The 25386-nt window shown below is 41.4% G+C and overlaps 3 protein-coding genes across 3 annotated transcripts in view; all 3 read right to left on the bottom strand.

Moving 5' to 3' along the window:
* Positions 1-2412: 2412 nt before the first annotated feature.
* Positions 2413-25386, bottom strand: part of kiaa1958 (KIAA1958 ortholog) — a 218481-nt gene continuing 195507 nt past the window's right edge. The window contains exon 7 of the mRNA XM_079523535.1: positions 2413-2423. The gene's annotated coding sequence lies outside the window, so the exon portion shown is untranslated. The remainder of the gene's footprint in view (positions 2424-25386) is intronic.
* Positions 4243-16737, bottom strand: slc46a2 (solute carrier family 46 member 2). Its single transcript, XM_079523897.1, has 8 exons — positions 16506-16737; positions 15296-15685; positions 11969-12169; positions 11672-11843; positions 8269-8352; positions 6277-6433; positions 4616-4688; positions 4243-4287 (listed from the first exon to the last, which is right to left on the bottom strand). Exons 1-7 carry the CDS (start codon positions 16731-16733, stop codon positions 4631-4633), a joined length of 1290 nt encoding a protein of 429 aa, XP_079380023.1. The 5' UTR covers positions 16734-16737; the 3' UTR covers positions 4243-4287; positions 4616-4630.
* palm2akap2 (PALM2 and AKAP2 fusion) overlaps positions 21406-25386 on the bottom strand; it is a 158777-nt gene continuing 154796 nt past the window's right edge. The window contains exon 19 of the mRNA XM_079523956.1: positions 21406-23507. Within this exon, the coding sequence (XP_079380082.1) occupies positions 23382-23507 (126 nt within the window). The 3' untranslated portion in view covers positions 21406-23381. The remainder of the gene's footprint in view (positions 23508-25386) is intronic.

The raw sequence follows: 25386 nt of genomic DNA, 5'->3' as shown, positions 1-25386 counted from the left end.
TATTGGCCTGTAATTGGTGTATAGGTGCTTGTCTCCTGCTTTATGTATGGGAATGACCTTTGCCGTTTTCATGGAAACAAATTGGTCAGGCTCCTACTTGACCTCGCCCCCCGAACCCACCTCACCCCTGCCCACTTCGACAGGCTGGAATGGCTTAGGGTCGACGACAGAGTACAGCACCTTGCAATGGGTCTGGTCCACAAGATTCGATACACCACCAAGATACCCATGTACCTGTCTAGATACTTCCTTAATGTTAACGAAGTCCACACCCACAACACCAGAGGGAGTGCAACGAACCATGTACAACCCAGATTCGGCACAAACAAGGGACTAAATTCTTTTCGCTCCTATGCCACCAAAATGTGGAACGCCCTACCAACTGTCATTAAGACATGTGAATCCCTTGACTCCTTCAAAACCGCTCTCAAAGGGCACCTACGGACGGCTGCAATTCGAAACTGGCCCCTGTAAAATCGGAATCCCTCAAACACGAACGCAAGGACAACACAAGAGACGGTCACGGCCACACAGCCAACTCAAGGTATGGCCACTGAGCCGACTTGGGGACCCAACGCAAAGACAACACAAGAGACGGTCACGGCCACACAGCCAACTCAAGGTACGGCCACGGAGCCGACTTGGGGACCCAACACAAGGACAACACAAGAGACGGTCACGGCCACACAGCCAACTCAAGGTACGGCCACGGAGCCGACTTGGGGACCCAACGCAGCTCCTCCAAGGAAAACAAACAAATTAACGGAGCTGAACGTGAATCCCCCCCACCGCCCACCCCTTTTTTTCCCTAACTGTATATGTTTCTTTTCCCTTTTTACCTCCTTTATGATGAATTCCTGTTCTGTCTATAGAAGTGTCTATTTGTACGTCTCTAAATGTTTTGATGATTTGAACATGGTGGACCCTATTGGAAACAAGTGTAATGCTTAATTGGGTCGTCCACTCACAGTTAACAGCCTTTGTATTGAGTTTGTGCTTGAAATGTACTGTAATTCTGCAAACTGTTAATACATTCTTCAATCAATCAATCAATTCTCTCTCTCTCTCTCTCTCTGGACATAAGAATCAACTCTATACCATTATGGACAGAGGTCTACAACACTACACCAACACAATCAATGCTAGTACTTTTCTTGTGTTCTTCTGGACTTTGGCTTTCAAATCACACTTGTGAGTTAAGACAGGATCTTGGCCTGAAACACACAGGCAGGTTATGCTGCTGAAGGTGTTCTAAACTAAACCATTCATCAGTCAATGGACTGGTCTGAAGAAGGGCATTGGCAAGTTTATTTGAATGAAAAAGGAGAGAGGCCGCACAGCTCGTAGTCACGATGCCATCAAAATCTTGATCGTGATCAAAATCTCAACGTTTCGGCAACAAGTTGCCTTCTTCAGGGAATGACATACAAGGAGTTACCTTGTGTTACCAGATATTTATAAGGATTGGGACAAGGGATCAGGGAGTGTCCTCAATCAGGCCAACACCCAAAGTGGGTGATTGGTTGCTGGCAACAAAAACCTTATCTGTACATCATATATAGAACAATATGCAAAAACGAAATCAAAATAGAAAATAGTCAATAGAAAAATATGTAAATATATAGAACTGCTAAACAGTGAGAAGCCCACATTAAAAACATATAGAGTATAGAATACAAAAATAGTCTTATAGACAGTATGCAACCACGATCCTGTTCTCTGGTTGCATGACCAATAAAAGGAGGGGTAAGTGCACCAGCAAAATAAATTACATTATTTGAATAACACATTTCAACAACAAGGCAATTCAAAGTGCTTTACACAAAACATTAAACATTGAGACATTAAAGGAATAGTTCACCCAAAAAAGAACTACTGTAATAATAAGCGATTACTCAGTCACCCCATGGGGACTTGAATAGAGCACCGAAGTCTGACGTCACTTTCAGTAGAGGGCACCAATACACAGGTTCATGTATCTTTTAGTTGCATTGAGATCCCCATAGGGCGATTTTAGGTCACTTCATATAAGAACTATGTTTGAAAAATAAACCGACCACCCCGGCCTTTCTGTCATGGGAGTGGCTGTGCGTCATTGATGTCCATTCATATTTGATACAGCCAGTTTCTGGAGAAAATGGAATTAATGTGGCCGCAAAAGCCTTGAAACTACATATGAAAGCAATGTCGCTGCTAATATACGTCACGCCCAGCTGTCAACACATTGCGTTCCTGAGATTCCTCGTAAGCACAGCTGGTGGTGACCCGACTCGTACTAACCACGAGACATTAAATATCAATAAAATAAAATAAACGTAATTAACATTCAGTTTCTGTTGTGTGACGGGCAAATGCAGCCACCCGCCTATACCGGAAATGTAGTCTCTGGGTTGTTTCACTCGTTTCTAACGCTTTTTTTGTTACTCTTTGGGTATATTTGTACATTTCCACCTTCAGTCGATGCTTCATATCCATATGAGTGAAAAGGCCGAGGTGATCGGTTTATTTTTCACACAGTGAATATAAGAACACAGTTCTTATATGAGGCTATCTAAAATCCCCCTATGGAGATTACAATGCAAATAAAAAGTAGACAAACCTGTGGATTGACGCCCTCTACTGACAGTGACGTCAGGACTTCGGTGCTCTATTCATGGATATTTTAGTTTGTCGTATTCCTAAGGCAATAATTTGATGACCAGCAGTGGTTCCCTATGGAGACACAAAGCGTCTCCTTTGTGTCTCATATGCTGGTCATCAAATTATTTAGGAATGCGACAAAAAAAATCCCCAAATTCTCCATGGGGTGAGTAATTGATAGAAAAAGTCATTTTGGGGGTGAACTATCCCTTTAAGACAGAGCAGAGCTTTAAGGCATACTTTTTTTATTAGGGGGATGATTGGATGATATGGATGAACGTTTTCTATTTTCGGTGATGGTTTTCATAATCTGCAGGAGCACAACCCTGTTACTTGACAGGAGCACAACCCTGTTACTGGACAAACAGGTGATGGTTTTCATAATCTGCAGGAGCACAACCCTGTTACTTGACAAACAGGAGGTCTTCAATGGCCAACATAATTGTAAGTTCACCCAGTCACCGCTGTGTCATCAGGATGAGTTCGATTGGCTGTCTATCGTCATAAATGGTCAGTTCATACCAGCCTCGAAACCAAACCCACCACTGGTTATGTGTGCAGCATTTCATCCTTGATGTCGACCAGAAGAATTCAGAACCTCAACAAAAGCTCAACAAAAAACAAATTGATAGTAATGAGGCTGCATATCCTTTCTTTGAGCGGCATAAACGCAAACAGAGAGGGGGCAGGGTGGACACAGTCATTATGGTTATGGTGTCTAGCTGACTGTCCTAACTAATAGCAGGGGTTGACAATTACGGTTGGCAGACGGCCCGTGGCAAGAAAACGTTTGGCACTTGCACGTGCCTCTGAGACCTTAGTGTCAAACCCTGCCCAGCAGTCATACGGTAGCTAGGAGGGGTGCAATGTTTTTGGGGTAGTGGTGATGAACTGTAAGGGAACTACGTATGTCAATTTGAGTGGCAATCCGGGAAACATTTTACCCTTTTTTGGTAGTGGCGGCAGTTTTGGTAGTGGCGACAGTGGCTCAGGGGTAGAGTGACCAGATAGGAACCGCAAGGTTCCCAGTTCAATCCCGCTCCCCCAGAGTTAGTGTCGAAGTGTCCTTGATCAAGACTTTGAACCCCTAATTGCTCCCGATGCGCAGGTTGGTGCCTTGCATGGTTTCCTCCGGCATCGGTGTGTGAATGGGTGAATGTAATGCACAATCTCTGTAAAAGCGCCTTGGATAAAGGCGCTATATACATTTACTATTTAGGTTGTGGGCCCCAAACATTTGCTTGTTTGCCTCTCCGTCCTAACGCAAAGGCACTGCTTTGCGATGTGTTGTGATCTTGTAGATCAGCTATTTTTGGCAAATGTTTCCCACAGAATAGGGATGCTGGGGTTCAAGTGGTTAAAAGTCAGTTCAGAAGAGAGAAGGGATGAGACTCGTTGCAAAAACATCAAGGCATATGTCATTATAAAGACATAAAAGAAACAAGCGGAAACATACTGTAAACATGATAAAGTCAACCACTTTGGAAGCTACAGTCCTTTGCAGTGTGCCGTATTTAACTATTTATGCCCCTGACATCACTCCGCATTATTCTCTGCAACATTCCAAAACATCTACTGATGTGAATCTACTGATCTGAACTGGCCTTAGCGACGGTAATGACAATAATGTCATGAGGGCATTCACTTCTAGTCATTTTTACTAGTTGACTAGTTGCCTAGTTTACTAGTCGACTAGTCGACTAGTTGTTTAACTACCTATTATGTAAAAAATAAAATAAATTAAAAAAATAAACTTTTCTTTTTTCTTTTTTCTTTTGGAAATAAATATTTGTACATTGAAAAACTGTGTACATGGTGACTATAACTATAATCTACCTGATCTTGAGGCCTACAAAATCGGGGAAAAAATAAAAATCAACTAGTCAACTAGTACCAACAAGGTCGACTAGTGGATTTACTAGTCGACTAGTAAACTAGTCGACTAGTTGCTTAATGCCCTAAGCACAGTGATGACATCATCGCGACGCTGTCAATCTTCCGGGATGCTCTGGTAGTCCCGCCTCCGAGGCGACCTGCAGCCAACGATGCTGGAAAACAGGAACGACACAAGATGACATATCAGGATCACAATCAACTTTATCCTCACATCACATGGTGTAATACAGGGGTTCCTAAAGGGGTCCTTGAGAGAGTTCCAGGGGGTCCCCAGCTAAATGATAGTTTGGAACCAAATGGACCCTTATGGGTCTGTAACTCTGAGAGTGTACAAATGGAACCAAATGGACCCGTTAAATGGGGGTCCGTAGCCTAAACGCATGTAAAACTGGGGGTCCTTGAAATTAAACTGGTTGAAAATCACTGCTAGGGCCGTAAAAATCTTCTCTTATGGGGGTCCCTGGCATATCTTTTCAAATGGGGGTCCGTGGGATAATTAGTGTCAATTTGGGGGTCCTTGACATGAAAACGTTTGGGAACCACTGGTGTAATAGGTGTTACAGGAAGAGTAGGGCTGTCACGAGGCACGAGACTATGAACATTTTAGTTGACGATTTGTGAGATAAATAATTGTGATTAACGATTTAAATAATCGTGTTTTTGGCATTGAACATTGGAACATATAATAAATAAACAAAATTTCTGTTTGCCCTTTAAGCTTGGTAAACAAACAATACAAAGGTCAGATATGACAAATAACTTATTCAAAATAAATGACATATTTTACATACGTATTTCAAAAAAACAAATACTGTACAAGCTCACAACGCGACTGCTATTTCCAGTGTTTTTGGAAAATGTTTAAAAATGTATGAATAATTTTCAACATAGAAACGATTATGCAAAAGCGATTAGGCTATTGCAAATAATTGCGATTAGGCTATTAATATGTAATAATTGTCACGGGCCTAAGAAAGAGAATAATAGCAAGATAGAGAGAATAGAGAGAAAAAGGAACACAGAACAGGTCAATAACAGGACAGCACAAACAAATACACAAAGTCCACTGTGCATAAGGTGCATGATTAAACATGTTGTTCCATATTGGATGTGGAAAACACAGCCAGTCTATACAAATAGCAGCAGATCACAGTCAAATCACAGTTATAAATCAGTTGAACTACTTGACCCCTTTATACATCAGGTCCTTGGTAAAAAGCAGATCTACAAGCTCACAAGGCATTGCATTGACACATTGTGAGCTTGTAGATCTGAGATTTTCACAACATCTTCAAACTATGTGAAAGGGGAAAAAACGGGATCTTTTTTTTTTAACCCATTTAGACCTGAGGCCGATTCTAAAAAAAAGTCTTCTAAATCCTTCATCTCAAGGACCTCTAGAATTATCTGTATTTGGCAGTGGACCCCCATCTGAAAATATGTTGTTCCAGGGACCCTCCGGAAACAAAAGTTTGAGTCAAAAACGTTCGCTCTGAAAGAATATATATTCAAAGATTTGCGCCACATTTTCACGATCTTTCAAAAATAGCAGATTTACAAGATTCTACAAACACCAAAAGGGGTTCCCGTCCTGCTGTACTGTATGTTGTTAAACAATTTAACAAACACAAATCTTGTATGGGGGGTCCCTGGCAGAAAATATTGTCAGATGGGGGTTCATGGCCCGTTATTTTGTCATCCTTGACATGAAAAGGTTTGAGAACCACCCAAGTCCAGTACCTGATGGGGATGATGCCCAGAACACAGATGATGCTGGACAGAGTGAAGACAAACCCCGGAGACCAGCTGAGAGTTGCCTGGTAGATCTTAGTGTAGGCTGGTGTGTACGCCAAACTGGCTACTTGGAAGGACAGCTGAAGGGAGGCTAGGACGATACCTGAAAGAGAGAGGGAGAGAGAGAGGATATATTACTTGACATGATAATGAAATGATTACTATATTTACCCAGGGTATCTGGGCTAAGCTCAAGAACTTGTTTCCAGCCAGGCCCTGCTCATAGAACATTTCATCGTAGTGGTTCAATGCCTTGTTCAAGGGCACTTCAGCGGTGGTAATTTTAACGTGTCGGACCGCTGATTCGAACTGGCGACCTTCCGGTATCTAGACCGCTTCGCTATCCGTTCGGCCACCGCTGCCATACCGACATGATACTGACCATGATACTAGTAGAACAAAGCAGGGGCTTGCAACTCACTTTTTGCAATGTCAAAACTGCAGTAATACAACATTTTGACCAAAAGATCTTTATCAAGTATCCACAGACATGATACTGACATGATACTGGCATGATATTGACCATGATACTGACATGGTGTGACCATGATACTGACATCACATTGACCATGATACTGACCATGATACTGACATGATACTGACACGATACTGACATGATACTGACCATGACACTGACATGATGTTTACCATGATACTGACCATGATACTGACCATGATGTTGACCATGATACTGACCATGATACTGACCATGATACTGATTATCTTCAGCGCATGTGTTCTTGGTTGGATCAGTGAAACTAACAGTTTATGTTCATATTAAGCAGTATCACATTGGATTTTTTTAAGGTTTCAAAGAAAAGACACAGGGCTGGCCTAGCGGTCCAGGCGCATACCACATATAGGCTCTGAAAGCAGCCTGACAGTGCGTCGCGGGTTCGAGTCCCGATCCTGACGACCTTTGCTGCGTGTCACTCCCCATCTCTCTCTCCCGGTTTCCTGTTTACCTCTCCTGTACTATCAATCAGTCAAGGCAAAAAAGCCCCAAAAATCTCGTCCAAAAAAAAGACACCATGATTTTTCTTTTCCATACAATTAAAAACATTATATTAATGTTATATTATCATTAAAATGTTAGTGTTTTGCCAAATATTTAGGGGCCCACTTGCAATATCCTTGTGGACCAGTGAGCCACGGGCCGTGAGGTAGAAGATTGCCGCAGTTGGTTTTACAACTTTGGAGATCAGATCTGCAGATGCCCTACGGATCTTAAATCTAACTCAAATTGTAAACTTAACATGTAGTCGACATCTTTATAGAAAAATCACGTCCCGTGTGAAGTCAGCGCCACCTTTCATCATTATGATGATGTACAGCAGGGGTTCTCAACGTTTTTGGCCGGGGACCCCCGGAAATGCTTTGGCAATGTCTCAAAACTCTTCATTTCCATTTTCCAGCCATTCAGTTACAAACAAATTAATTTGGGGACCCCCCAAAATAATGTGGCGACCCCCCGAGGGGTCGCGACCCACGGGTTGAGAACCCCTGATGTACAGTATGACATTGAGAACGTCATCATACATCACATTCCAAGTTGTGCACGCCATGTTGAACATTGTCAGAATCTTTTTCTTTTTGTGTGTGTGTAATAAAAGAGTGACCTTGAGACTGTACATTTCCCACGTAAGTCAATGACGAGCCTTTTTTATGATCAATTTCTAATCAACAATAATATCTGGCCAATATCTGGAATTACATCATGGCAAGGTAACCGCACCCCTAACGCTTCCATTTAGTTCCATCTGTACACTCAGAGTTATATTAACACTCAAGATTTTACAGTGTACACACACACACACACACACACACACACACACACACACACACACACACACACACACACACACACACACACACACACACACACACACACACACACACACACACACGCACACGCACACACACACAGAGCGTACTCACCATATGAGGATCCGTTGACCTGCTTGGACAGCATGGAGCGGATGGTGGGTGTCGGGATGAGGGAAAACAAGGTCAACGAACGAGCTGGGGAGGGGAGGGACGACGACAACCAATCAGCTTTCTCTCTACATTACAAATCTATTTTCACCACCAAGAATCTCAAGAAGGGAAAGTGTCATGATCATTGTTAGGAAATGTGGCCATTTAATGGCATAATGTGTTGCTAATATGGAAGGCTGGATAAAGTAAGAGGAATAGATCAGTGGTTAGTTCTCAACCTAGCATCTTCAAGGGTCCCGCCCCAAAAAATCTCACTTTTTCATTGATTCAAAACAAATTCAAACATTTTTCTAAATAATTTCATAAATAAGAAAAAAATAAAAATAAAATGTAAGAAATTCGATAAATTAAAAAGAATAAGGAGAAAAAATAAAAATGTTTAAGGAGAAGTGAAAATAGCAGATCTACAAGCTCACAATACGTTATTTCACTAGTGTGGGTCCTGGGGAGACACCAAATGTCTCTTTTGGGAAGAGAAAAAGTACGGGAACCACTGCTGTAAATGGCCTGCTCTCACTATGCAGTATTGTAGTTGTAAAACAATAGATCCACAGGCTCACCACAAAGGGGCATCATTTCCCCGTTTTCGTTATGTATTATACAGTGAACTGTAGCTGTCAGGAGATCAGAGTCTGACCATGTGTTGTCTCTTCTCTGAGGTTAGTGTTTTAGATCAGAGTCTGACCATGTGTTGTCTCTTCTCTGAGGTTAGTGTTTAGTCTGACCATGTGTTGTCTCTTCTCTGAGGTTAGTGTTTAGACTGACCATGTGTTGTCTCTTCTCTGAGGTTAGTGTTTTAGATCAGAGTCTGACCATGTGTTGTCTCTTCTCTGAGGTTAGTGTTTAGTCTGACCATGTGTTGTCTCTTCTCTGAGGTTAGTGTTTAGTCTGACCATGTGTTGTCTCTTCTCTGAGGTTAGTGTTTTAGATCAGAGTCTGACCATGTGTTGTCTCTTCTCTGAGGTTAGTGTTTAGTCTGACCATGTGTTGTCTCTTCTCTGAGGTTAGTGTTTAGTCTGACCATGTGTTGTCTCTTTTCTGAGGTTAGTGTTTAGTCTGACCATGTGTTGTCTCTTCTCTGAGGTTAGTGTTTAGTCTGACCATGTGTTGTCTCTTCTCTGAGGTTAGTGTTTAGTCTGACCATGTGTTGTCTCTTCTCTGAGGTTAGTGTTTAGTCTGACCATGTGTTGTCTCTTCTCTGAGGTTAGTGTTTAGTCTGACCATGTGTTGTCTCTTCTCTGAGGTTAGTGTTTAGTCTGACCATGTGTTGTCTCTTCTCTGAGGTTAGTGTTTTAGATCAGAGTCTGACCATGTGTTGTCTCTTCTCTGAGGTTAGTGTTTAGTCTGACCATGTGTTGTCTCTTCTCTGAGGTTAGTGTTTAGTCTGACCATGTGTTGTCTCTTCTCTGAGGTTAGTGTTTAGTCTGACCATGTGTTGTCTCTTCTCTGAGGTTAGTGTTTAGTCTGACCATGTGTTGTCTCTTCTCTGAGGTTAGTGTTTAGTCTGACCATGTGTTGTCTCTTCTCTGAGGTTAGTGTTTAGTCTGACCATGTGTTGTCTCTTCTCTGAGGTTAGTGTTTTTCCTGCAGTGGTTAAGGGGAGAGGAGCGCTTGTTTTTGTTACCAGCTGTGCCGACAGTGCAGCCTTGAGGCTTGCAAACGACACGTTGAGAGCTTGTAGATCTGTTACTTCAGCAATTTAAAAAAAAAACTATTATGTTATTGAAGCATCAGTGAACTAAATTCTACTTCATCAGGACACGTTTTAACAATTTTCTCTGTTGCCATCAATTACCTGCTTCTAAAACCAACTCAAAATCAGTGATCAACTCTGCAATCCCTCTCTTAAATTTGCGTTAATACTTTTATTGGGATATTAGGTTGTTTGTAGGCTATATTGTGTATGTTACTGTGTTCCTCTGTTCACAAAGCTGCTCAACCAATTCCCCCTAGTGGGACTTGAATATCCACTTTAGTTCACATGGCACTGTTGGCACAACTAGTAAAATCTCAGTTCCACTTTCAAGTTCCTGTGTGTGTACAATAACAATCTGTCTCCCCCTTCACCAACAACTGAGGGAAAGATACAGGATAAACTGGACTGATTAAACACTACTTCCTCATTTCAGTTCCTCCACTGTATATGTACAGTACAGTACAACGGTGCCTCTATTCAGTGAGCTAGATCTGTCAACATACACGCAGACTGAAAATCTTTATCACCATATGTCAACGTGTGTGTGTGTGTGTGTGTGTGTGTGTGTGTGTGTGTGTGTGTGTGTGTGTGTGTGTGTGTGTGTGTGTGCATGCGCAAATGAATGCCCTACTTCGTCGTACAAGTGTAAAAAATGTAGTAAAAATAGCCGATATGCAGTATATATTGGCTATTTTTGCTACTTTTTTGACAAGCTCACAACGTGTCTGGCTGCAAAAGAAATTCGACACAGCTGAGTATTTGAGTTGTTGAGGTATTTTGTCAGTGCACATTTGCAGATACTGCACGTGAAATCCTCTGAATTTATGGATCCTAACTATTAGGAGTAATAATAAACACATACGTGTAATTGCTTATTATCCTTCGATCCATTAGTTGTAAAACATTTAGATGTTTCCATAATGTGGTTTAAGTTTAACGTGCCAGAGACAAATTCACTGAATGTATAAAACACACCTGGCAAGAAAGGTAATTCTGATTCTGATTCTAATCAAGTTAAAATTGTTAACACCTTGGAGGCGCAAGACGGAGATCACCGCCAAGTTCAAGTGCACGGTCAGTTGCCCGTTTGGGCTATGAAAACTGATCGCATCGCTCTACAGCCTAGGAGCGCTTGTTGGCAGTTGCACAATCCTCGGTGTTGCACAACAGTGACACGTCATCGAAAATGTTCCCTGCCTGTTTAGCTGACGACAACGAAAATCTTAAAACATTCATAACTCGTTGCTCCTTTACACCTGACAGGGGGGAGTTTCCCTGGTTGGACGTAGCGCGTGGAAGGAACACGTTATTCCAACCATTCCTTTCCCCTCCATCAGGCGCCCCGGCTGGCCAGGGGGAGGCAGTTTAGAGACCAGGATTCCATCTCTTATCCAAAAGTAATCTTGATATTACTCCTACAGATATTGCCCTAACATCATGCAAATCGCTACACATGATCTTCTATAGTCACATCATCAAGAGGAACCTGTCTGATTTTTTTACATTTCATCCTGTTTGGCTGAGATTGACTTCTACCACCTGGCCTGGCGGGGGACATTTTTTCTAGTTCACAATGTATATCCCAGGGGCGTTTCCAACATGGCACCCAAAGTGAAGTGACTTCACATGAAGAGATGTTGGTCTTACCCAAATAGAACATGTAGGTTTCCGTGACGAAGGCCATGAAGTAGATGCCAGAAGCGAACGACAACATGCCGATGATAATTAACGAGACATCACTGAGGCAGCGGGACATCAACATCACACCCAGGAAACTAGTGAGGAACACCGCGTACCAAGATCCATGCCCATAACCCACCTGGAGGAGGGATCAGAAGATAAGGTGAGCTAAATGTTGTTGATCCCTGTGGCAGAAACAGCACTGTCACTGTCACTTTTCAGGAAATATGAAATATGGAGATACCATAGGTATGACAAATGCACCTGTGTGGCGTCCCAGTTGAGTGGCTCAACAATTTCAAAGCTGAGCAGTATCTCCGTGGCTCCGCCAGCCACGTCGAACACAATGGCACCGGCAAACAGCAGAACGATGTTGATGACATCCGGAGTCGGACTGTCACTGTCGCTGACGCTGATGAGGCCACTGCGCTCCTCTTCCCCGTCTTCGCTCGATACCTCCGGAACCTTCATGAATATTTTTATGGATGAATTATTATAGGCTTATTATATAGGTGTGATGTTGTCACAGTCATCTGTCTGACGTTTGAGTGTGTTTGTGTGGCTTGTAGAGCAGGTGAGACATAAATAGTAAATGTTTAGGATTGTGTACGTAGTAAAACGTTCCCATTTTCCTTGTACAGTGTGTGGATCAGCATTTTTGACTGTTGATTTTGTTTAAAGTGGATAAAGGAGATATTCCCATATCCTGAGATCTCACTCAAAATGTTCTGCTCTCTATCCAAGCTGTTTAAAATAATTGTGATTATACTTTTTCTTGCATTTCGACTGATGAATTGGTTAAGAAAATGCACTCTGGTTTAAAATAATGTGCAGATGTTCTATAAATTAAATGTTTATATTTTCTCGTTTTTGTTTGTACCAAATGTTCAAAATGTTTAAGTAAAATAGCAATTTCAACACTCTGACCGTAACCCATGACATTTGCTTTATTCTCTCCAATAAGATAGGACTGGGCAATATATGGATATGATAGTGATATATATATATGTGACCGGTTACAGTATTTTCAACCACAAGTCGGCTATAATGAAACTCCACAGTAGACCAAAATAGCTTTTTTTTTTTTTTTTTTTAGTTTTCGTTTTTTGCCACATTAACACAGTTGGAATGTTAAAGAATGTTTTTATTCCATCAGAATTTTAAACTGTATATATTTCTTTAGTCCCAGACAAAGTGCAATTTTAAACTGTTTATTCTTATGCCACTCTTATTTGTCATGTATGCAAATTTCAAGTATGTGAAAATAAACAAACTAATCTAATTCTCATCTCATACTGCTTTACAGTACATTTAGCAATTAAACACTACAAGTAACTTTTTACTCACATACTTAGAATAGAATATTAAGTGTCCACTCAAGTCATTCTGTGCAGTTGACAGCTAATTGACAGCTAACCAAGTGGGGGGAGTGGTTAGTGGGTGGGGGAGTGTTTATGCAAGCCATTAGGGGTGGAGACAAGTATCTATTGTCACACCCATTCCTGGGCTCAGAGGTGCTAAAATCTCTTAGAATCTTTGAAGGGGAAATTCTCTAGTTTGCAATTTCTGGTTCAACAAGTTTCAGATGGTCATATCTTCTTCATTTTTCACCCAATTTCAATGAGCAATACATCATATGAAAGGTTACATTATGCAGTTTCATAATATGTAAAAAACTGAAAAATGACCATGGCCCCCTTGTATATCAAACTACTGTAACCGGTCACATATGACAAAGTGTTGTGAGCTTATCTGCTATTTTCGCATGCGGTCAAAGATATTGTGATATTTTATTTTGCCCAGTCCTAAAAGAGTTATAGAGGCTATGGCCCTCATTTATCAACCGTGCGTACGCCAAAATATGGGTGTACGCCGAAATTACCGCAATTTTCGGCATTTACGATTTGCGCCAACGTTTGATTTTGAACTTGAGCCCAGACAAAAACCACGTCTGGTCGGGAGCTGTCGTACGCTTTGTCCTCACCTGTTTTTCTGTCGTAGAACAGTGGAGCAGCATTGTTTGACCAGCTGCGAGGCTGTCACAGGCATCTAAACATATGTATTCACTCCTAAAATGTTTATATAAAACTGTATAGGTATGTATGGGCTAAATGTAAAAAAAGAAATACAAAAAAAAGTAAAGGAATACATCAACGATGTGTCTTTGTGTCATATGAAATTAGTAGGAGATTTCCAACTTTACAAGCAAGCAATTAAAATCGCGCATTTAAAAACAATGTTGCAAGTTAGATGCGTAAGCCATTTAAACAGTGTTTTGCATGATGAGCGCATACATGCGAGGATTTGGGCTGTCTGTGCTGAAATATTTCCATGACGGGACGTTGGAGAGTAGGCTACTATAGGCTAGTGCAGCTGCGGAGAGTCCCACAGCCTACTGTAGCCTAATCTACAGCAGGCCGATGTCTTTCTGGAGTTACAGTAGCCTATGTGCAATCTCCTCCTCGTTGAATAAACCCGACGCGTCGCTCGAATGCCAAATGTGCCGTGCCAGCGCAAGTGGGAACGCATCAGAGATAGTAGCCTATAGGCTACGCCAGCCTGCAGCCCACCATACCACCACCACTGTCCACTGTCCAGTGCCACATGAGGCTACGTTTTTGGCTGCAATATTCATATAATTGACAGTTGACAGCGAGGCAATTTAAATTGTCGAACGTGCATGGTCAATTGGTCACGGTGTCACGGACGGACCACAGTGATAGAGAGAGACAGACAGGACATGCACCTTGCAAAACAGCAGCGTGTGTGCGCGCCTATTTGTTATATAATTCATGGTTCACAGGTTCAGGTTTTCGTTCACTAATATATCTTGTTGTATATTAAATTAATAAAGACTTTAATAATTTAATATACAACTAACAACACAGTGACAGTTGCTTGCAAATTGCGATATGTGCGTGCGTGCGTGCGGGGGGGTGAGGTGGGCAGCAAGGGAGCGAAGCGAGAGGAGAAACAGACAGGGTAGTCCTACAGCTTTATTTAATTCATGCAGGTTTATTTATTTAAGATACAACAAGTTGCGTGTGCGTGCGTGCGTCTGTGTGTGTGTGTGTGTATGGGAGGGGGCAGCAGAAACTTTTTTTCCACTGTAACCATGGTTTCCAGGTCGTATTGCAGTTGTTCATGTCGCAAAACCGAGGGCGCGGCTAGATTTTATAGGGCGTGCCAGATGATTTCAGCCGTCACATTTATCACTGCTAGGAATGAAATTAGGAAGGAACAGCTGTCTGCGATCACTTTGTAAATGCCGACCCGACGTGGGTGTACTACGAATCCTACACTCGAATTTGGGGCAGAATTTCCACTCGATTGATAAATGAGGGCCTATGTCTAAAATCTTGTGTTAACCCATTTTGGGGCGGGAACCCCTTTTGGTGTTTTAAACATTATGTTATAATTTAGCTATTGAAAAATAGCAGATCTACAAGCTCATAGCTTGTACGTCTGCTATTTTTGAAAAGTCGTGAAAATGTGGCGCAAATCTTTGAATATATATTCTGTGAATGTTTTTAACTCAGGTCTAAATGGATTAATTTAGTCATTTGTAACTTGCGAGAAGTTCCTACTCACCTTCAATAAGAATATACAGTAGAACAGACACAGGAGGAACAGTGCCATGCTGATGATGACCAGCAGGGAGCCTGGGCCGATGCTGGCGCTGAACACGTAATACAGATGACCCGACATCAAGCTCCCGGCGAGGCCCCCTACGCCGTACAGCAGCTCCACGCTCATCAGCCGCCTGGAGCGCTCCTCGGCCGTGGAACCCAGGGACGCCAGCGTCATCACCCCGGCCCAGTAGCTGCAGAAGCCGCCGCACAGCCCGTACAGAGCGCCCCCGGCCCAGACCACCTCCAGCGGCCAGCGGAGGACTATGACCAGCAGCAGCGTCAGTCGCACCAGCAGGTAGCCGACGAAGGCGGACACGATGGGGACTTTCCTCCAGCCGCGGTCTCCTACCTTGGCAGTGGGTGGTGGTGGACATGTATAGCAGTAGGCTATTTTAGTTAAGTATTCAAAAGTAAAAAATAAATAAAATACAAAGTATTTTTGATAGGAGTGACGTAGATCGTAATATAGCCTATTTGTTTGTTTGTTTTTGAGTGGTGCTAGCCACTCCTATAGACAGTCTCCTATAGTCTGTGTCTGTCTGTCTGTCCGTCCGAGTACGGAAGCGTTTGTTGACCACCAAAGTTACTATTAACGCAGCCTAACACTCACACACACACACACACACACACACACACACACACACACACACACACACACACACACACACACACACACACACACACACACACACACAGTACTACAGCATGAGTAGCCTACAGTACAGCACCACTCAGTTCAGACGGGTCTGATTTTGATTTTTCCCAAGTCCCAAATGTAATTTCCTAGAAATGTAAGTGGAGTCAAAAGTAGCCTACAATATTTCTATTTGAAATGTTAGTGAAAGTAATGTACTTGCTTTTTTATATACCGGTATATAATATTAATAATAATAATACATTAAGAAATTAATGAAAATGTTAAAAAAGTAAGTATCCTACTTACTTGTAAGTAGATATCGACAGACAGACAGACAGACAGACAGACAGACAGACAGACAGACAGACAGACAGATAGATAGAGACAGACAGACAGACAGACAGACAGACAGACAGACAGACAGACAGACAGATAGACAGATAGACAGATAGATAGATAGATAGATAGATAGATAGATAGATAGATAGATAGATCTAGGTCAAGTAAACAAAGTAGTTACTGTCCATCGTACCTTGGCCAGGAAGACGGAGGGGATGATGGGAACTAGCTGGTTGATGAGGCTGAACGTCATGAAGAAGTTGGACACGTCTCTCGGGCTGCTGTTGGCCGCCACAGAGGCGTTGAGACCCGGGTCGGTGGCGCTGGAGTACCGCTCCTTCACCACAATCTGGAGAGCGGTATCGTAGAGCGCGCTGGCCAGCTGTTGAACCACAACCACAGGCAACACCGAAGACAGCATCTTTGTTTCTCTTCTCAGTCAAAATGTGACTCCGGACAACTGTCAAATAAATAAATGCATGGAAGAAAGTAAACCGTTTCCACCGCGGAGAAGGGCAGTTAAACAGACTGAGTTCAACGTGACATTGAATGGGAACTTAATTGGGAATGAATCGACTACAGTTTCTCTCTGTCTTGCCTCGTAGACCGCAGGCAGTCCGCATGCCTTTTCTTTCTGGCTAGGATTGCAGACAGAAATGTGGTCAAACCTGGACTGGTAGATCCGCCCATGCAGTTCCTCATTCGCCTGACAAAACAATCAAGACAAATCAAATGTGTGCGCGTGCGTTGTCTATTTCTATTGTGAAATGTGATTTATTTATCATAAAAGATGGGTTACAAAAATCATATTGGTCACATTTTGTAGGCTATAATGTCCAATCAGGATCATGGTTATATTCACATTTATACACTGCTTTTTATGTTATAGTATAATCAGTAGTGGTCCTTTGATCAAATTGTTTCTGTACTGATATACATAGTGTATAATAGTTCAGCTGAAAGAATATAGGGGTCGTTCTCAAAGTAGGGCCGCCCCGGGGACCCAAATATATTTAAGACAGCTCGCCCAACAGTATTTGGACAACTTCACTTTCTGACATGGCGGGGTGAGTTGTCTGTACTTTGGGTACCGGGTACCCATTACAATAATTCAATTTCGGTTCTAACTATCGGTTCCTACAGACGTGCGCAGTCACGCGCTAATTATTTATTTTGACCCTCAAGTCACTTTTCACTTGCCATCCGGATGAAGGTGCAGAACTTTGAAATGGTTTGTTTGTCTTGTTGTGTGTTATAATATAATTAGGCTACTATTGTGTGTATTGTCTTGGTGTTGTATGTGTCTTTCTGTTGAACAGACTGTGAGCCTATCCCTATGCATGGGACAATATGACTGACTATGATTATGACAGTATGTTAGTTCATCTTATAGAGATGAACTTAAAAATATACTTAGACAATTGCCCTAAAAGCCAAAGTGCATTACAAACAAAGAATTGACAGAAAATGGGTTTAAAAGTGTTTCAACTGGGCAGCCAAATGAGATATCGGCATAAGTGATATTAGACTAATTGTACATCGGTTCTTGAGGTAATTGTCGTCCCCCAAAATCACGAAGGCTAAGTTGACTTTTCTTTTGGGTTACACAAATAAGTCGGTGTGTTTACTGCCCTTTGGCTGTATAGGGTATGGGATGGTGTGGTTGGATTCTAATGTTAAAACCAACCACAATGTAAGCTCCACCACCACCACACAGTAAAGGAGGGAAGTGTGAATTTAACCCAACAAGTGTGAAAATGAACCTAGTGTCCATGTCCATTTGAGTAGCCATTTTCATACAGTAAGTATTAACAGTCTTAAGAATTAAATGAACAGAGGATGTTACTGTGTCATAAAGGGTCATAGCTATACATAAAACACTTGGAAACCACAGTTACAAGTTTTGTTTTTAATGAGAAAATATCCATAATATATATATTTATTTAATATAGTGGGTGTATAAGTGTGAGACTTAACATGTGCTACAAAATAACAGACCGGAATATGAGCATACAAGTGGTTAACATAGGAAATAAAGCTTATAGTAGCATTGCTTCATCACACAAAAAGAAAGGAGAAAAAAAAGACATGAAATGAAACAAAAAAATAAAAAATAAAATAAAATGGCTGTGCTTTGGTGCCGAGTGGCTCCACCCCTCCAGAGCTGTCAGGTGTAGCAAAACAAGCCTGCTCATGATAAATAAAGTATTTCTCCCCAGCATTATGCCATAGAACAGAACCATAGTAATAATACAAATAATAATGATAATGATCTTAACCCCCAGAATTGTAATTCTTTGTTGTGTTTATGTTGGTGTTCAGAAGAATTTCAGAAGCAGAGACATGTAGTGAATACCAAAAGAAAAAGAAAGAAAGAAAACTGAAGTTATGACAATAAGTTCCCCATCAAATGGCAGATTCAACGTTCTCTCTCTGTGTGTGTGTGTGTGTGTGTGTGTGTGTGTGTGTGTGTGTGTGTGTGTGTGTGTGTGTGTGTGTGTGTGTGCGTGCGTGCGGCTACAGCACATATTGTCGACATGTATCTGTCTTTTACACTCATTCAGCCATGACACACACACACACACACACACACACACACACACACACACACACACACACACACACACACACACACATTGTATTCAATGTTGCACCTACTGTAAGCATTGCATTGAAAAGTAGGCCGTTGTAAAACTAAAACCATTACAAATAATCTTTCTGTCCTTTGTCCTAAAACACACTTCTTGTCCTGCATGTTCCCTCAATACACATCCCCCAATACTTAATAAATATCATCTGTAAATTCTTTCATACATTTGGACTGACTACCTTAATAATTCAGCCTCTGTCGAAAGGCAAAAACACGCATTTTCAAAAACTGTTTCAAACGTGTTCCACGCTTACACATCAATAGAACATGTTCTTATATAAATTACTCTTCAATGTTGTTTCAAAAGAAAAACAAAAGAAAGGGGAGGGGGTCTCTTCTGTTCTGGTCACACTTGGAACGCGTTGTCAGCTATAGTAGGTTTTCTATTTTTGTGTATGACTTTCGTCACAAGTCATGGCAAACTATAAAATCAGGCATGAGGGGCGAAGCAGCAACATCCACACCTCATTCACTTGTGTTCTCATCTAGGGCTGCAAGTCAGATTCATCAAATGATTGAGAGAATGACAGTCTTTGTGTTCTTCATCTCATATCTCATATCAGCACCAGCTCCATGTTCACAATGCTCTCATAACAGTAGAACCACTGTTTTAAATAACGGGCAGAGCAAAATCATAAAGGAACATTAGCCCATTAAATACTTTTGAGATAATATATTAGTCAATATATTTCCAAGAAAAGACTAACCATGAGGGAAGAAAGCATAAAAACTGCGATTTTACACTCAATGCTCCTTTTAAAATGTATTATCCTTGACTTGCAACCGTGCACGGTGAGATTTTAACCTGCTATTCTGTTTTATTTTCCCTCTGGTCTATTCTCTTTTCCCTATTTTAACTCTTCCTTGAGAGCTCGCACAAAGAAGAATGTCGCCAACGTTTTTCACTTTGCAACGGTGTGTTGGGACAATAAAGATTGATTGCTTGCAGTGTTGTTCAAGGGGAAATGGACGTGTTATGCTGTCACTTGGTTGGTTCTGGCCCCAGAATATAGGGACGCAAGGGTTCAAGTGGTTAAGAGAGTTTGGAGTGACAGCTGGGATGGGATTCAGTGTCTCAATGAGTTCATGGTCACGGCATCAGTCTTGCGAAATATCTCACCGTCACCGTCTCTCTCTATTGGTCGAGTCTCACAACGTCAACACCATGACAATCAGAAGAGGAAAGACTCAAAAGATTTGATGAATAAAGTGGTTAAACAACATCTTAACATCTAATTAATCGCCCGTATATGACAAACTCCATTGGCTAGAGGAATTTACAAAATAATTTGCATGTAATACTTACAGCCACACTCACATGTATGTGTGCACACATGCGTGTGCACGCGCACACACACACAAACAAAAACACACGCACGCACGCACACGCACACACACACACACACACACACACACACACACACACACACACACACACACACACACACACACACACACACACACACACACACACACATTTTTATGCCTTTCTAGTCCACAGAATAATTCAATTTGACCTTGAGTTAATTATACTTTGATCCATGACTGTGTTCTGTGTTTACACCGAAGTATAAATTAGCGTTTTTATAACATAAGTTTGAGTTTCATTTTTGTCACATAGTGAATATAATAATAAATTATAATATAATAATCTGCTTCCCCTTCACTTATTGTTGGGGCATAGCGATGTCAAAGTTCACATCAGAATTGGCATAAAACGGACTGTGTAATGTGTATCTCTAAAATCCTCGCTGTTAACCTAACCACAGCACTAACTATACCGCACTGCCACCGAGTGTGGAATGCCCTGACCCCATCCCTTAAAACATATGGTTCACTGGCTTCCTATAAAACAGACCTGAAAATCCACTTGTCAGGAGACCACAGGGGAAGGTGACCCCCTCCCTCTTTACCCCCACCACCCCAACCCCCCCCCCCCCTTCTCTACTCTGTACATATAGTGTTTTATATTTGTGATGACATTGAATATATTTTGGTGTTATGTTATGTTGATGAATTTAATACATAGGACCTCAATGGAAACAAGTCTGCACGGACCGTTTTGTGTCAATCCCTTTAGACCAAGTGTATGACTGCACTCGTGCTGCTTGCATTTCTGTCTATTAACCCATTTTGTGCGGGAACCCCTTTTGGTGTTAGCATTATGTTATGCTTTAGCTATGCTTTAGCTATTTTTCAGAAAACTGTCAGGATGTAGAAGACATTTTTAGAATCTGATCTCAGGTCAAAATGGGTTAATAAAGTATTCAATCAAACAATCAAAACCCTTGAGTCGAGAATTTTACATTTGTGGAGTAAATTCAAAGCTTTTCCACCAAAAACAGCCCATGGACATGAACCCTTGAGCCCCAGCTCATTGTTTCCTCGAGTGTTATGAACAGTTAAAAAAAAGTATACAATTCCATGCAAAGTAACTTCGAAATATTATTCTTAAATAGTTCTAGAAAGAGGTTTGAATACTTGAATACTCTTCCGACACGCTGGTTTAACAACTTAAAAAAGGAAAAGAAACCATATATAATATATTTCTCATTCCACCTTCTCCACGGCTAATATGATCTATTTAGATATAATGCAGTTGCCCCAATGAATTTCTAGCATTCATATTCATAGATGAAATACACATCCTATACCTCATAGTTCAGTATATTACATAATAGCAACTGACTAACACAAAAAGCACAAGTCAATGAAGCGACATCGCCAGTAAAGATAAAATAAAATATTTTCTTTTTTCAGAATACAAATTCCAATTCCTATCCAATACTTTAATTGATAGACTCATACATTGCAGTGACTCCCAACATGACCCGCAGTGCTTCTTAAACTCTCTAATACGATTCAGAGAAGAAAAGTTTAGTGTTCATAAACTATCGATCAACTGTGGTCATATCCAGATATTCACTTTGACTCGATCTAAAAGCCTACAGAGACTGCAGCAACGGTAGTAGAGGAGAAGATAAAATATTACATGTCATGCATTCAAAAACAGCGACATAATCTCCAGAAGAGATTACAGACATACTGTCAGTGTAGAGAGAACTTGCAACTGCAGTTTAATACCGTCAATGGTGATCGATCTGAGGTTGGCTTTAAAAAAAATGATTTCCCCACTTTTAGTTGAAATTTTTGAACGAATGAGATGGGTCTTTGACTAACCGTGAACAGACATTTCACGCTGATAGGCACACATTAACAACATACATTTCATGTTTAATTTTAGGCATTTAGCTGGCACTCTCTTAAACTGGAGTGTCTTATATTGCGCGAGCAGGTCAGGATTCAGTGTCTTGCTCAAGGGCACTTCAACAAAACACACAGCGGCAGGGATTTAAACCTAGACAGCTGCTCTTACTAGTTTAGACTTAGAGCATGTGATACTGATAACCAAAGTCTGTTGGAGATATTTCAGGAATCCAGAATAAATGACATAGTTTTGCACACACACAAAAATGTCCCTTGAAGCCATTCTTTTTGAATAGGTCCGCACGAGTTCATAGCCAGGGACACATCTACTGATTGTCTTTGCTCAGATAATGGCCTTTCTTTAAAAAAAAACATTCTAAAAGGTATTTTGAAGGTCTGCTGAAGTGATTTATTGTGGTGGGTAAAACCACTTGTCTGTTCTCCTTTCATACACAGGCTTTTGGTTTGTACAATCACTCACTAACCAATTAATATTTGCTCCTCTCCGTTAAAAAAAACACATCACTTCATCTTTTGTATTCTGTTTCTGATGGAAGGCAAAATCCATCCTCATACTGTAATGTAAAATACTGGAAAAACAGGATTAACTCAAAATCAAGAAAGCACACCTGGTCCTTTTTTTTAAACGACTGTCAGAACACTTCCCCTGACCTCGAGTGAATCCTTAGAGTTGAGCTCCTACGTCATAATATGGACCACAAAGTGTTTGTAATGTGTGAGATATCCAAAAGATACATCCAAGTATTTTAGTTTATACCATATTGTCAAAATGTCTCCAATGTAAAAAGCACTATCAGAAGGCTCTAAAACCGCCAGCCAATGATCTTCTTTGTGCTGTATCTCTTGCATTGCCTTTTCTCAAGTCATTGAGACTATGTAGTGTCAGTTTCCACTGGGACCAACAACACGATTCCACGTCGCAATGCTCCAAACCATTAGCCACGCCCTCAAAAGCTCTAGTCAGCCAATCACAAGTCGTTACATCTCCAGGATGGGTGCCCCATTGGCCAAGCCAGCGGGTCATGTGATCATCGGAATACTATAAGTAAAATAAATACTGCTGGTCGTCCTGACTCGTTCAACTTCATTCTTCCTCACTTCCTTCTCCACTTCCTCCTCGAAAAGGAGCAATTCACTCCTTGTCCTCCACTACTCTTCTTCTACCCTCCCTCCTCTCGGAAAAGGAGCGGTTTACTCCTCTTCCTCCTCTTCTTCCTCCTCCTCCTCTTCTTCACCGTCCTCGTTGGCATAGATGCCAGCCTCCCACTTCAGTGCCATGTTGCTCTTCCTCCTGGTGACGCGAGTGGCCTCCAGGACCTGCCAATCACAGGGGAAGCAGCCAATCAGAGCTCAGTCACACTCATGGCAGGACACTGTGTAACACACACAGTAGAATCCTCAGTGTCAATAATGCGTTTGTAACTCTGACTGCGAGTGTACAAAGTTATAAAATATAATATAATGAATGAAAATGAACACTGAGGATTTTGCAGTGCGTGTGTGTGGTTAACCTGTCATCACATCTTCCAAGGTGTAAACACAAACCACATGCATTCACTTTCAAACACTTTGGGTGCGCTTCATTAAGCTTCTGTAGTAATCAATGATCACATTCAGGTGTACAGAGCTGAGCCAGACAGATTGACATATACAGTACCGGTATATTATGAACACAGACAGACAGACAGACAGACAGACAGACAGACAGACAGACAGACAGACAGACAGACAGACAGACAGACAGACAGACAGACAGACTCTGTACTCACTTTGCACAGCCCAACAAATAATGTGCCCACCTACTATAAACCCCATAAATCAAGCGCACCTCAAGTATTTGACAAAAAACATGTGCCCCGTACACCCCCCCCCCCAACACACACACGCCACACACAAACACACACACACACACACACACACACACACACACACACACACACAAAGGTTCATGCTTGAACATCCACTAGGACCTACAATGCAGGTACAAACACGCACGCACGCACGCACGCACACACACACAGAGAGGAGAGGGTGGTCTGTGTTATTTGTAATGACTATAATATCTTGATAATATTGTTTTCACAGAAATGTTATGTAATGGCAATGGTGCTCAGGACTAGGTAATAATAGTTGCCAACAACATAAATGACGCCATTTATGTCATTGTCAACCAACTAAACTCATTGAGTAAAATGCAAATGAATTATGAATTACATCTTTGTAATGTAATGTTTGTGTTTGTTGATTTAACTTACGCTTAAGCTATACATTAACCCATTATACCCATATCCAGCAACATACGTTTTTCAGAACACTTTTTTGTGATTTTTCGTAAATTTCGGAAACCGTTTTGGACATTTCCACCCGACACAGAGATGATTTGTAGAATTGGCCTCAGGTCTTAATGGGTTAAACAAACAAATATAGATTAATATAGGAAATTAGGAATAATAAATAAATAAAGAAAACAGTTTTAGGATTTGTTGAATACTGCATGTGTGTACTTCATGTGTATGTGTCTGCCTGTGTATGCAGCCTGCATGTGTGTGTGTGTGTGTGCGTGCGTGCGTGTGTGTGTGTGCGTGTGCGTGTGTGTGTGTGCAAAAACATGCTGACTTGAAGGGTCAAAGGTCATATAAAATGCATGGATAAGCACATGCAGAATCAACACCACAGAACAAAACACAATAAAGCAGACCTGTACAAATGTATCCGTGTGTTTAAATGTGTTCAAGCGCGTGCGTATGAAATGTATGATGTTTTGGGGAAATGAAAAAAAACAAACAAAAAAATCAAGAATAAGTTATTGAAAAAACACGGCCCCTCACGTATTAACTAGGACAAGGACCAAGGATGTGTGTCTTGCTGTATTTAGGAGAGATAACAACTCAATTGTGTAGACTTCTTGTAAATTAAGTAAGAGAGCGTTGAGAGCGTAAAATGAAATTTGGTTTTATTTTACGCTCTCAAGAGTTAAAGATCTATAAGGATCCATTTGGTTATACCAACTCTCCATCATTTAGCATGGGGACCACCTGGAACCCCCTCAAGGACCACTGGTGGTCCCCGGACCACTGGTTGGAACTGGTCTAACATGAAGTTACAATGGATTTGTATTAGCAAGGGGGGGGCGTGTCTGTTAAAATTAATATGAAATATCTAAATACTGAATCATGCAACTGAAAAACTGTCTTGG

Source organism: Electrona antarctica (assembly GCF_951216825.1).
Source record: "Electrona antarctica genome assembly, chromosome: 16".
Lineage (NCBI taxonomy): Eukaryota > Metazoa > Chordata > Actinopteri > Myctophiformes > Myctophidae > Electrona > Electrona antarctica.
This window is presented reverse-complemented; position numbering and strand designations above follow the sequence as displayed.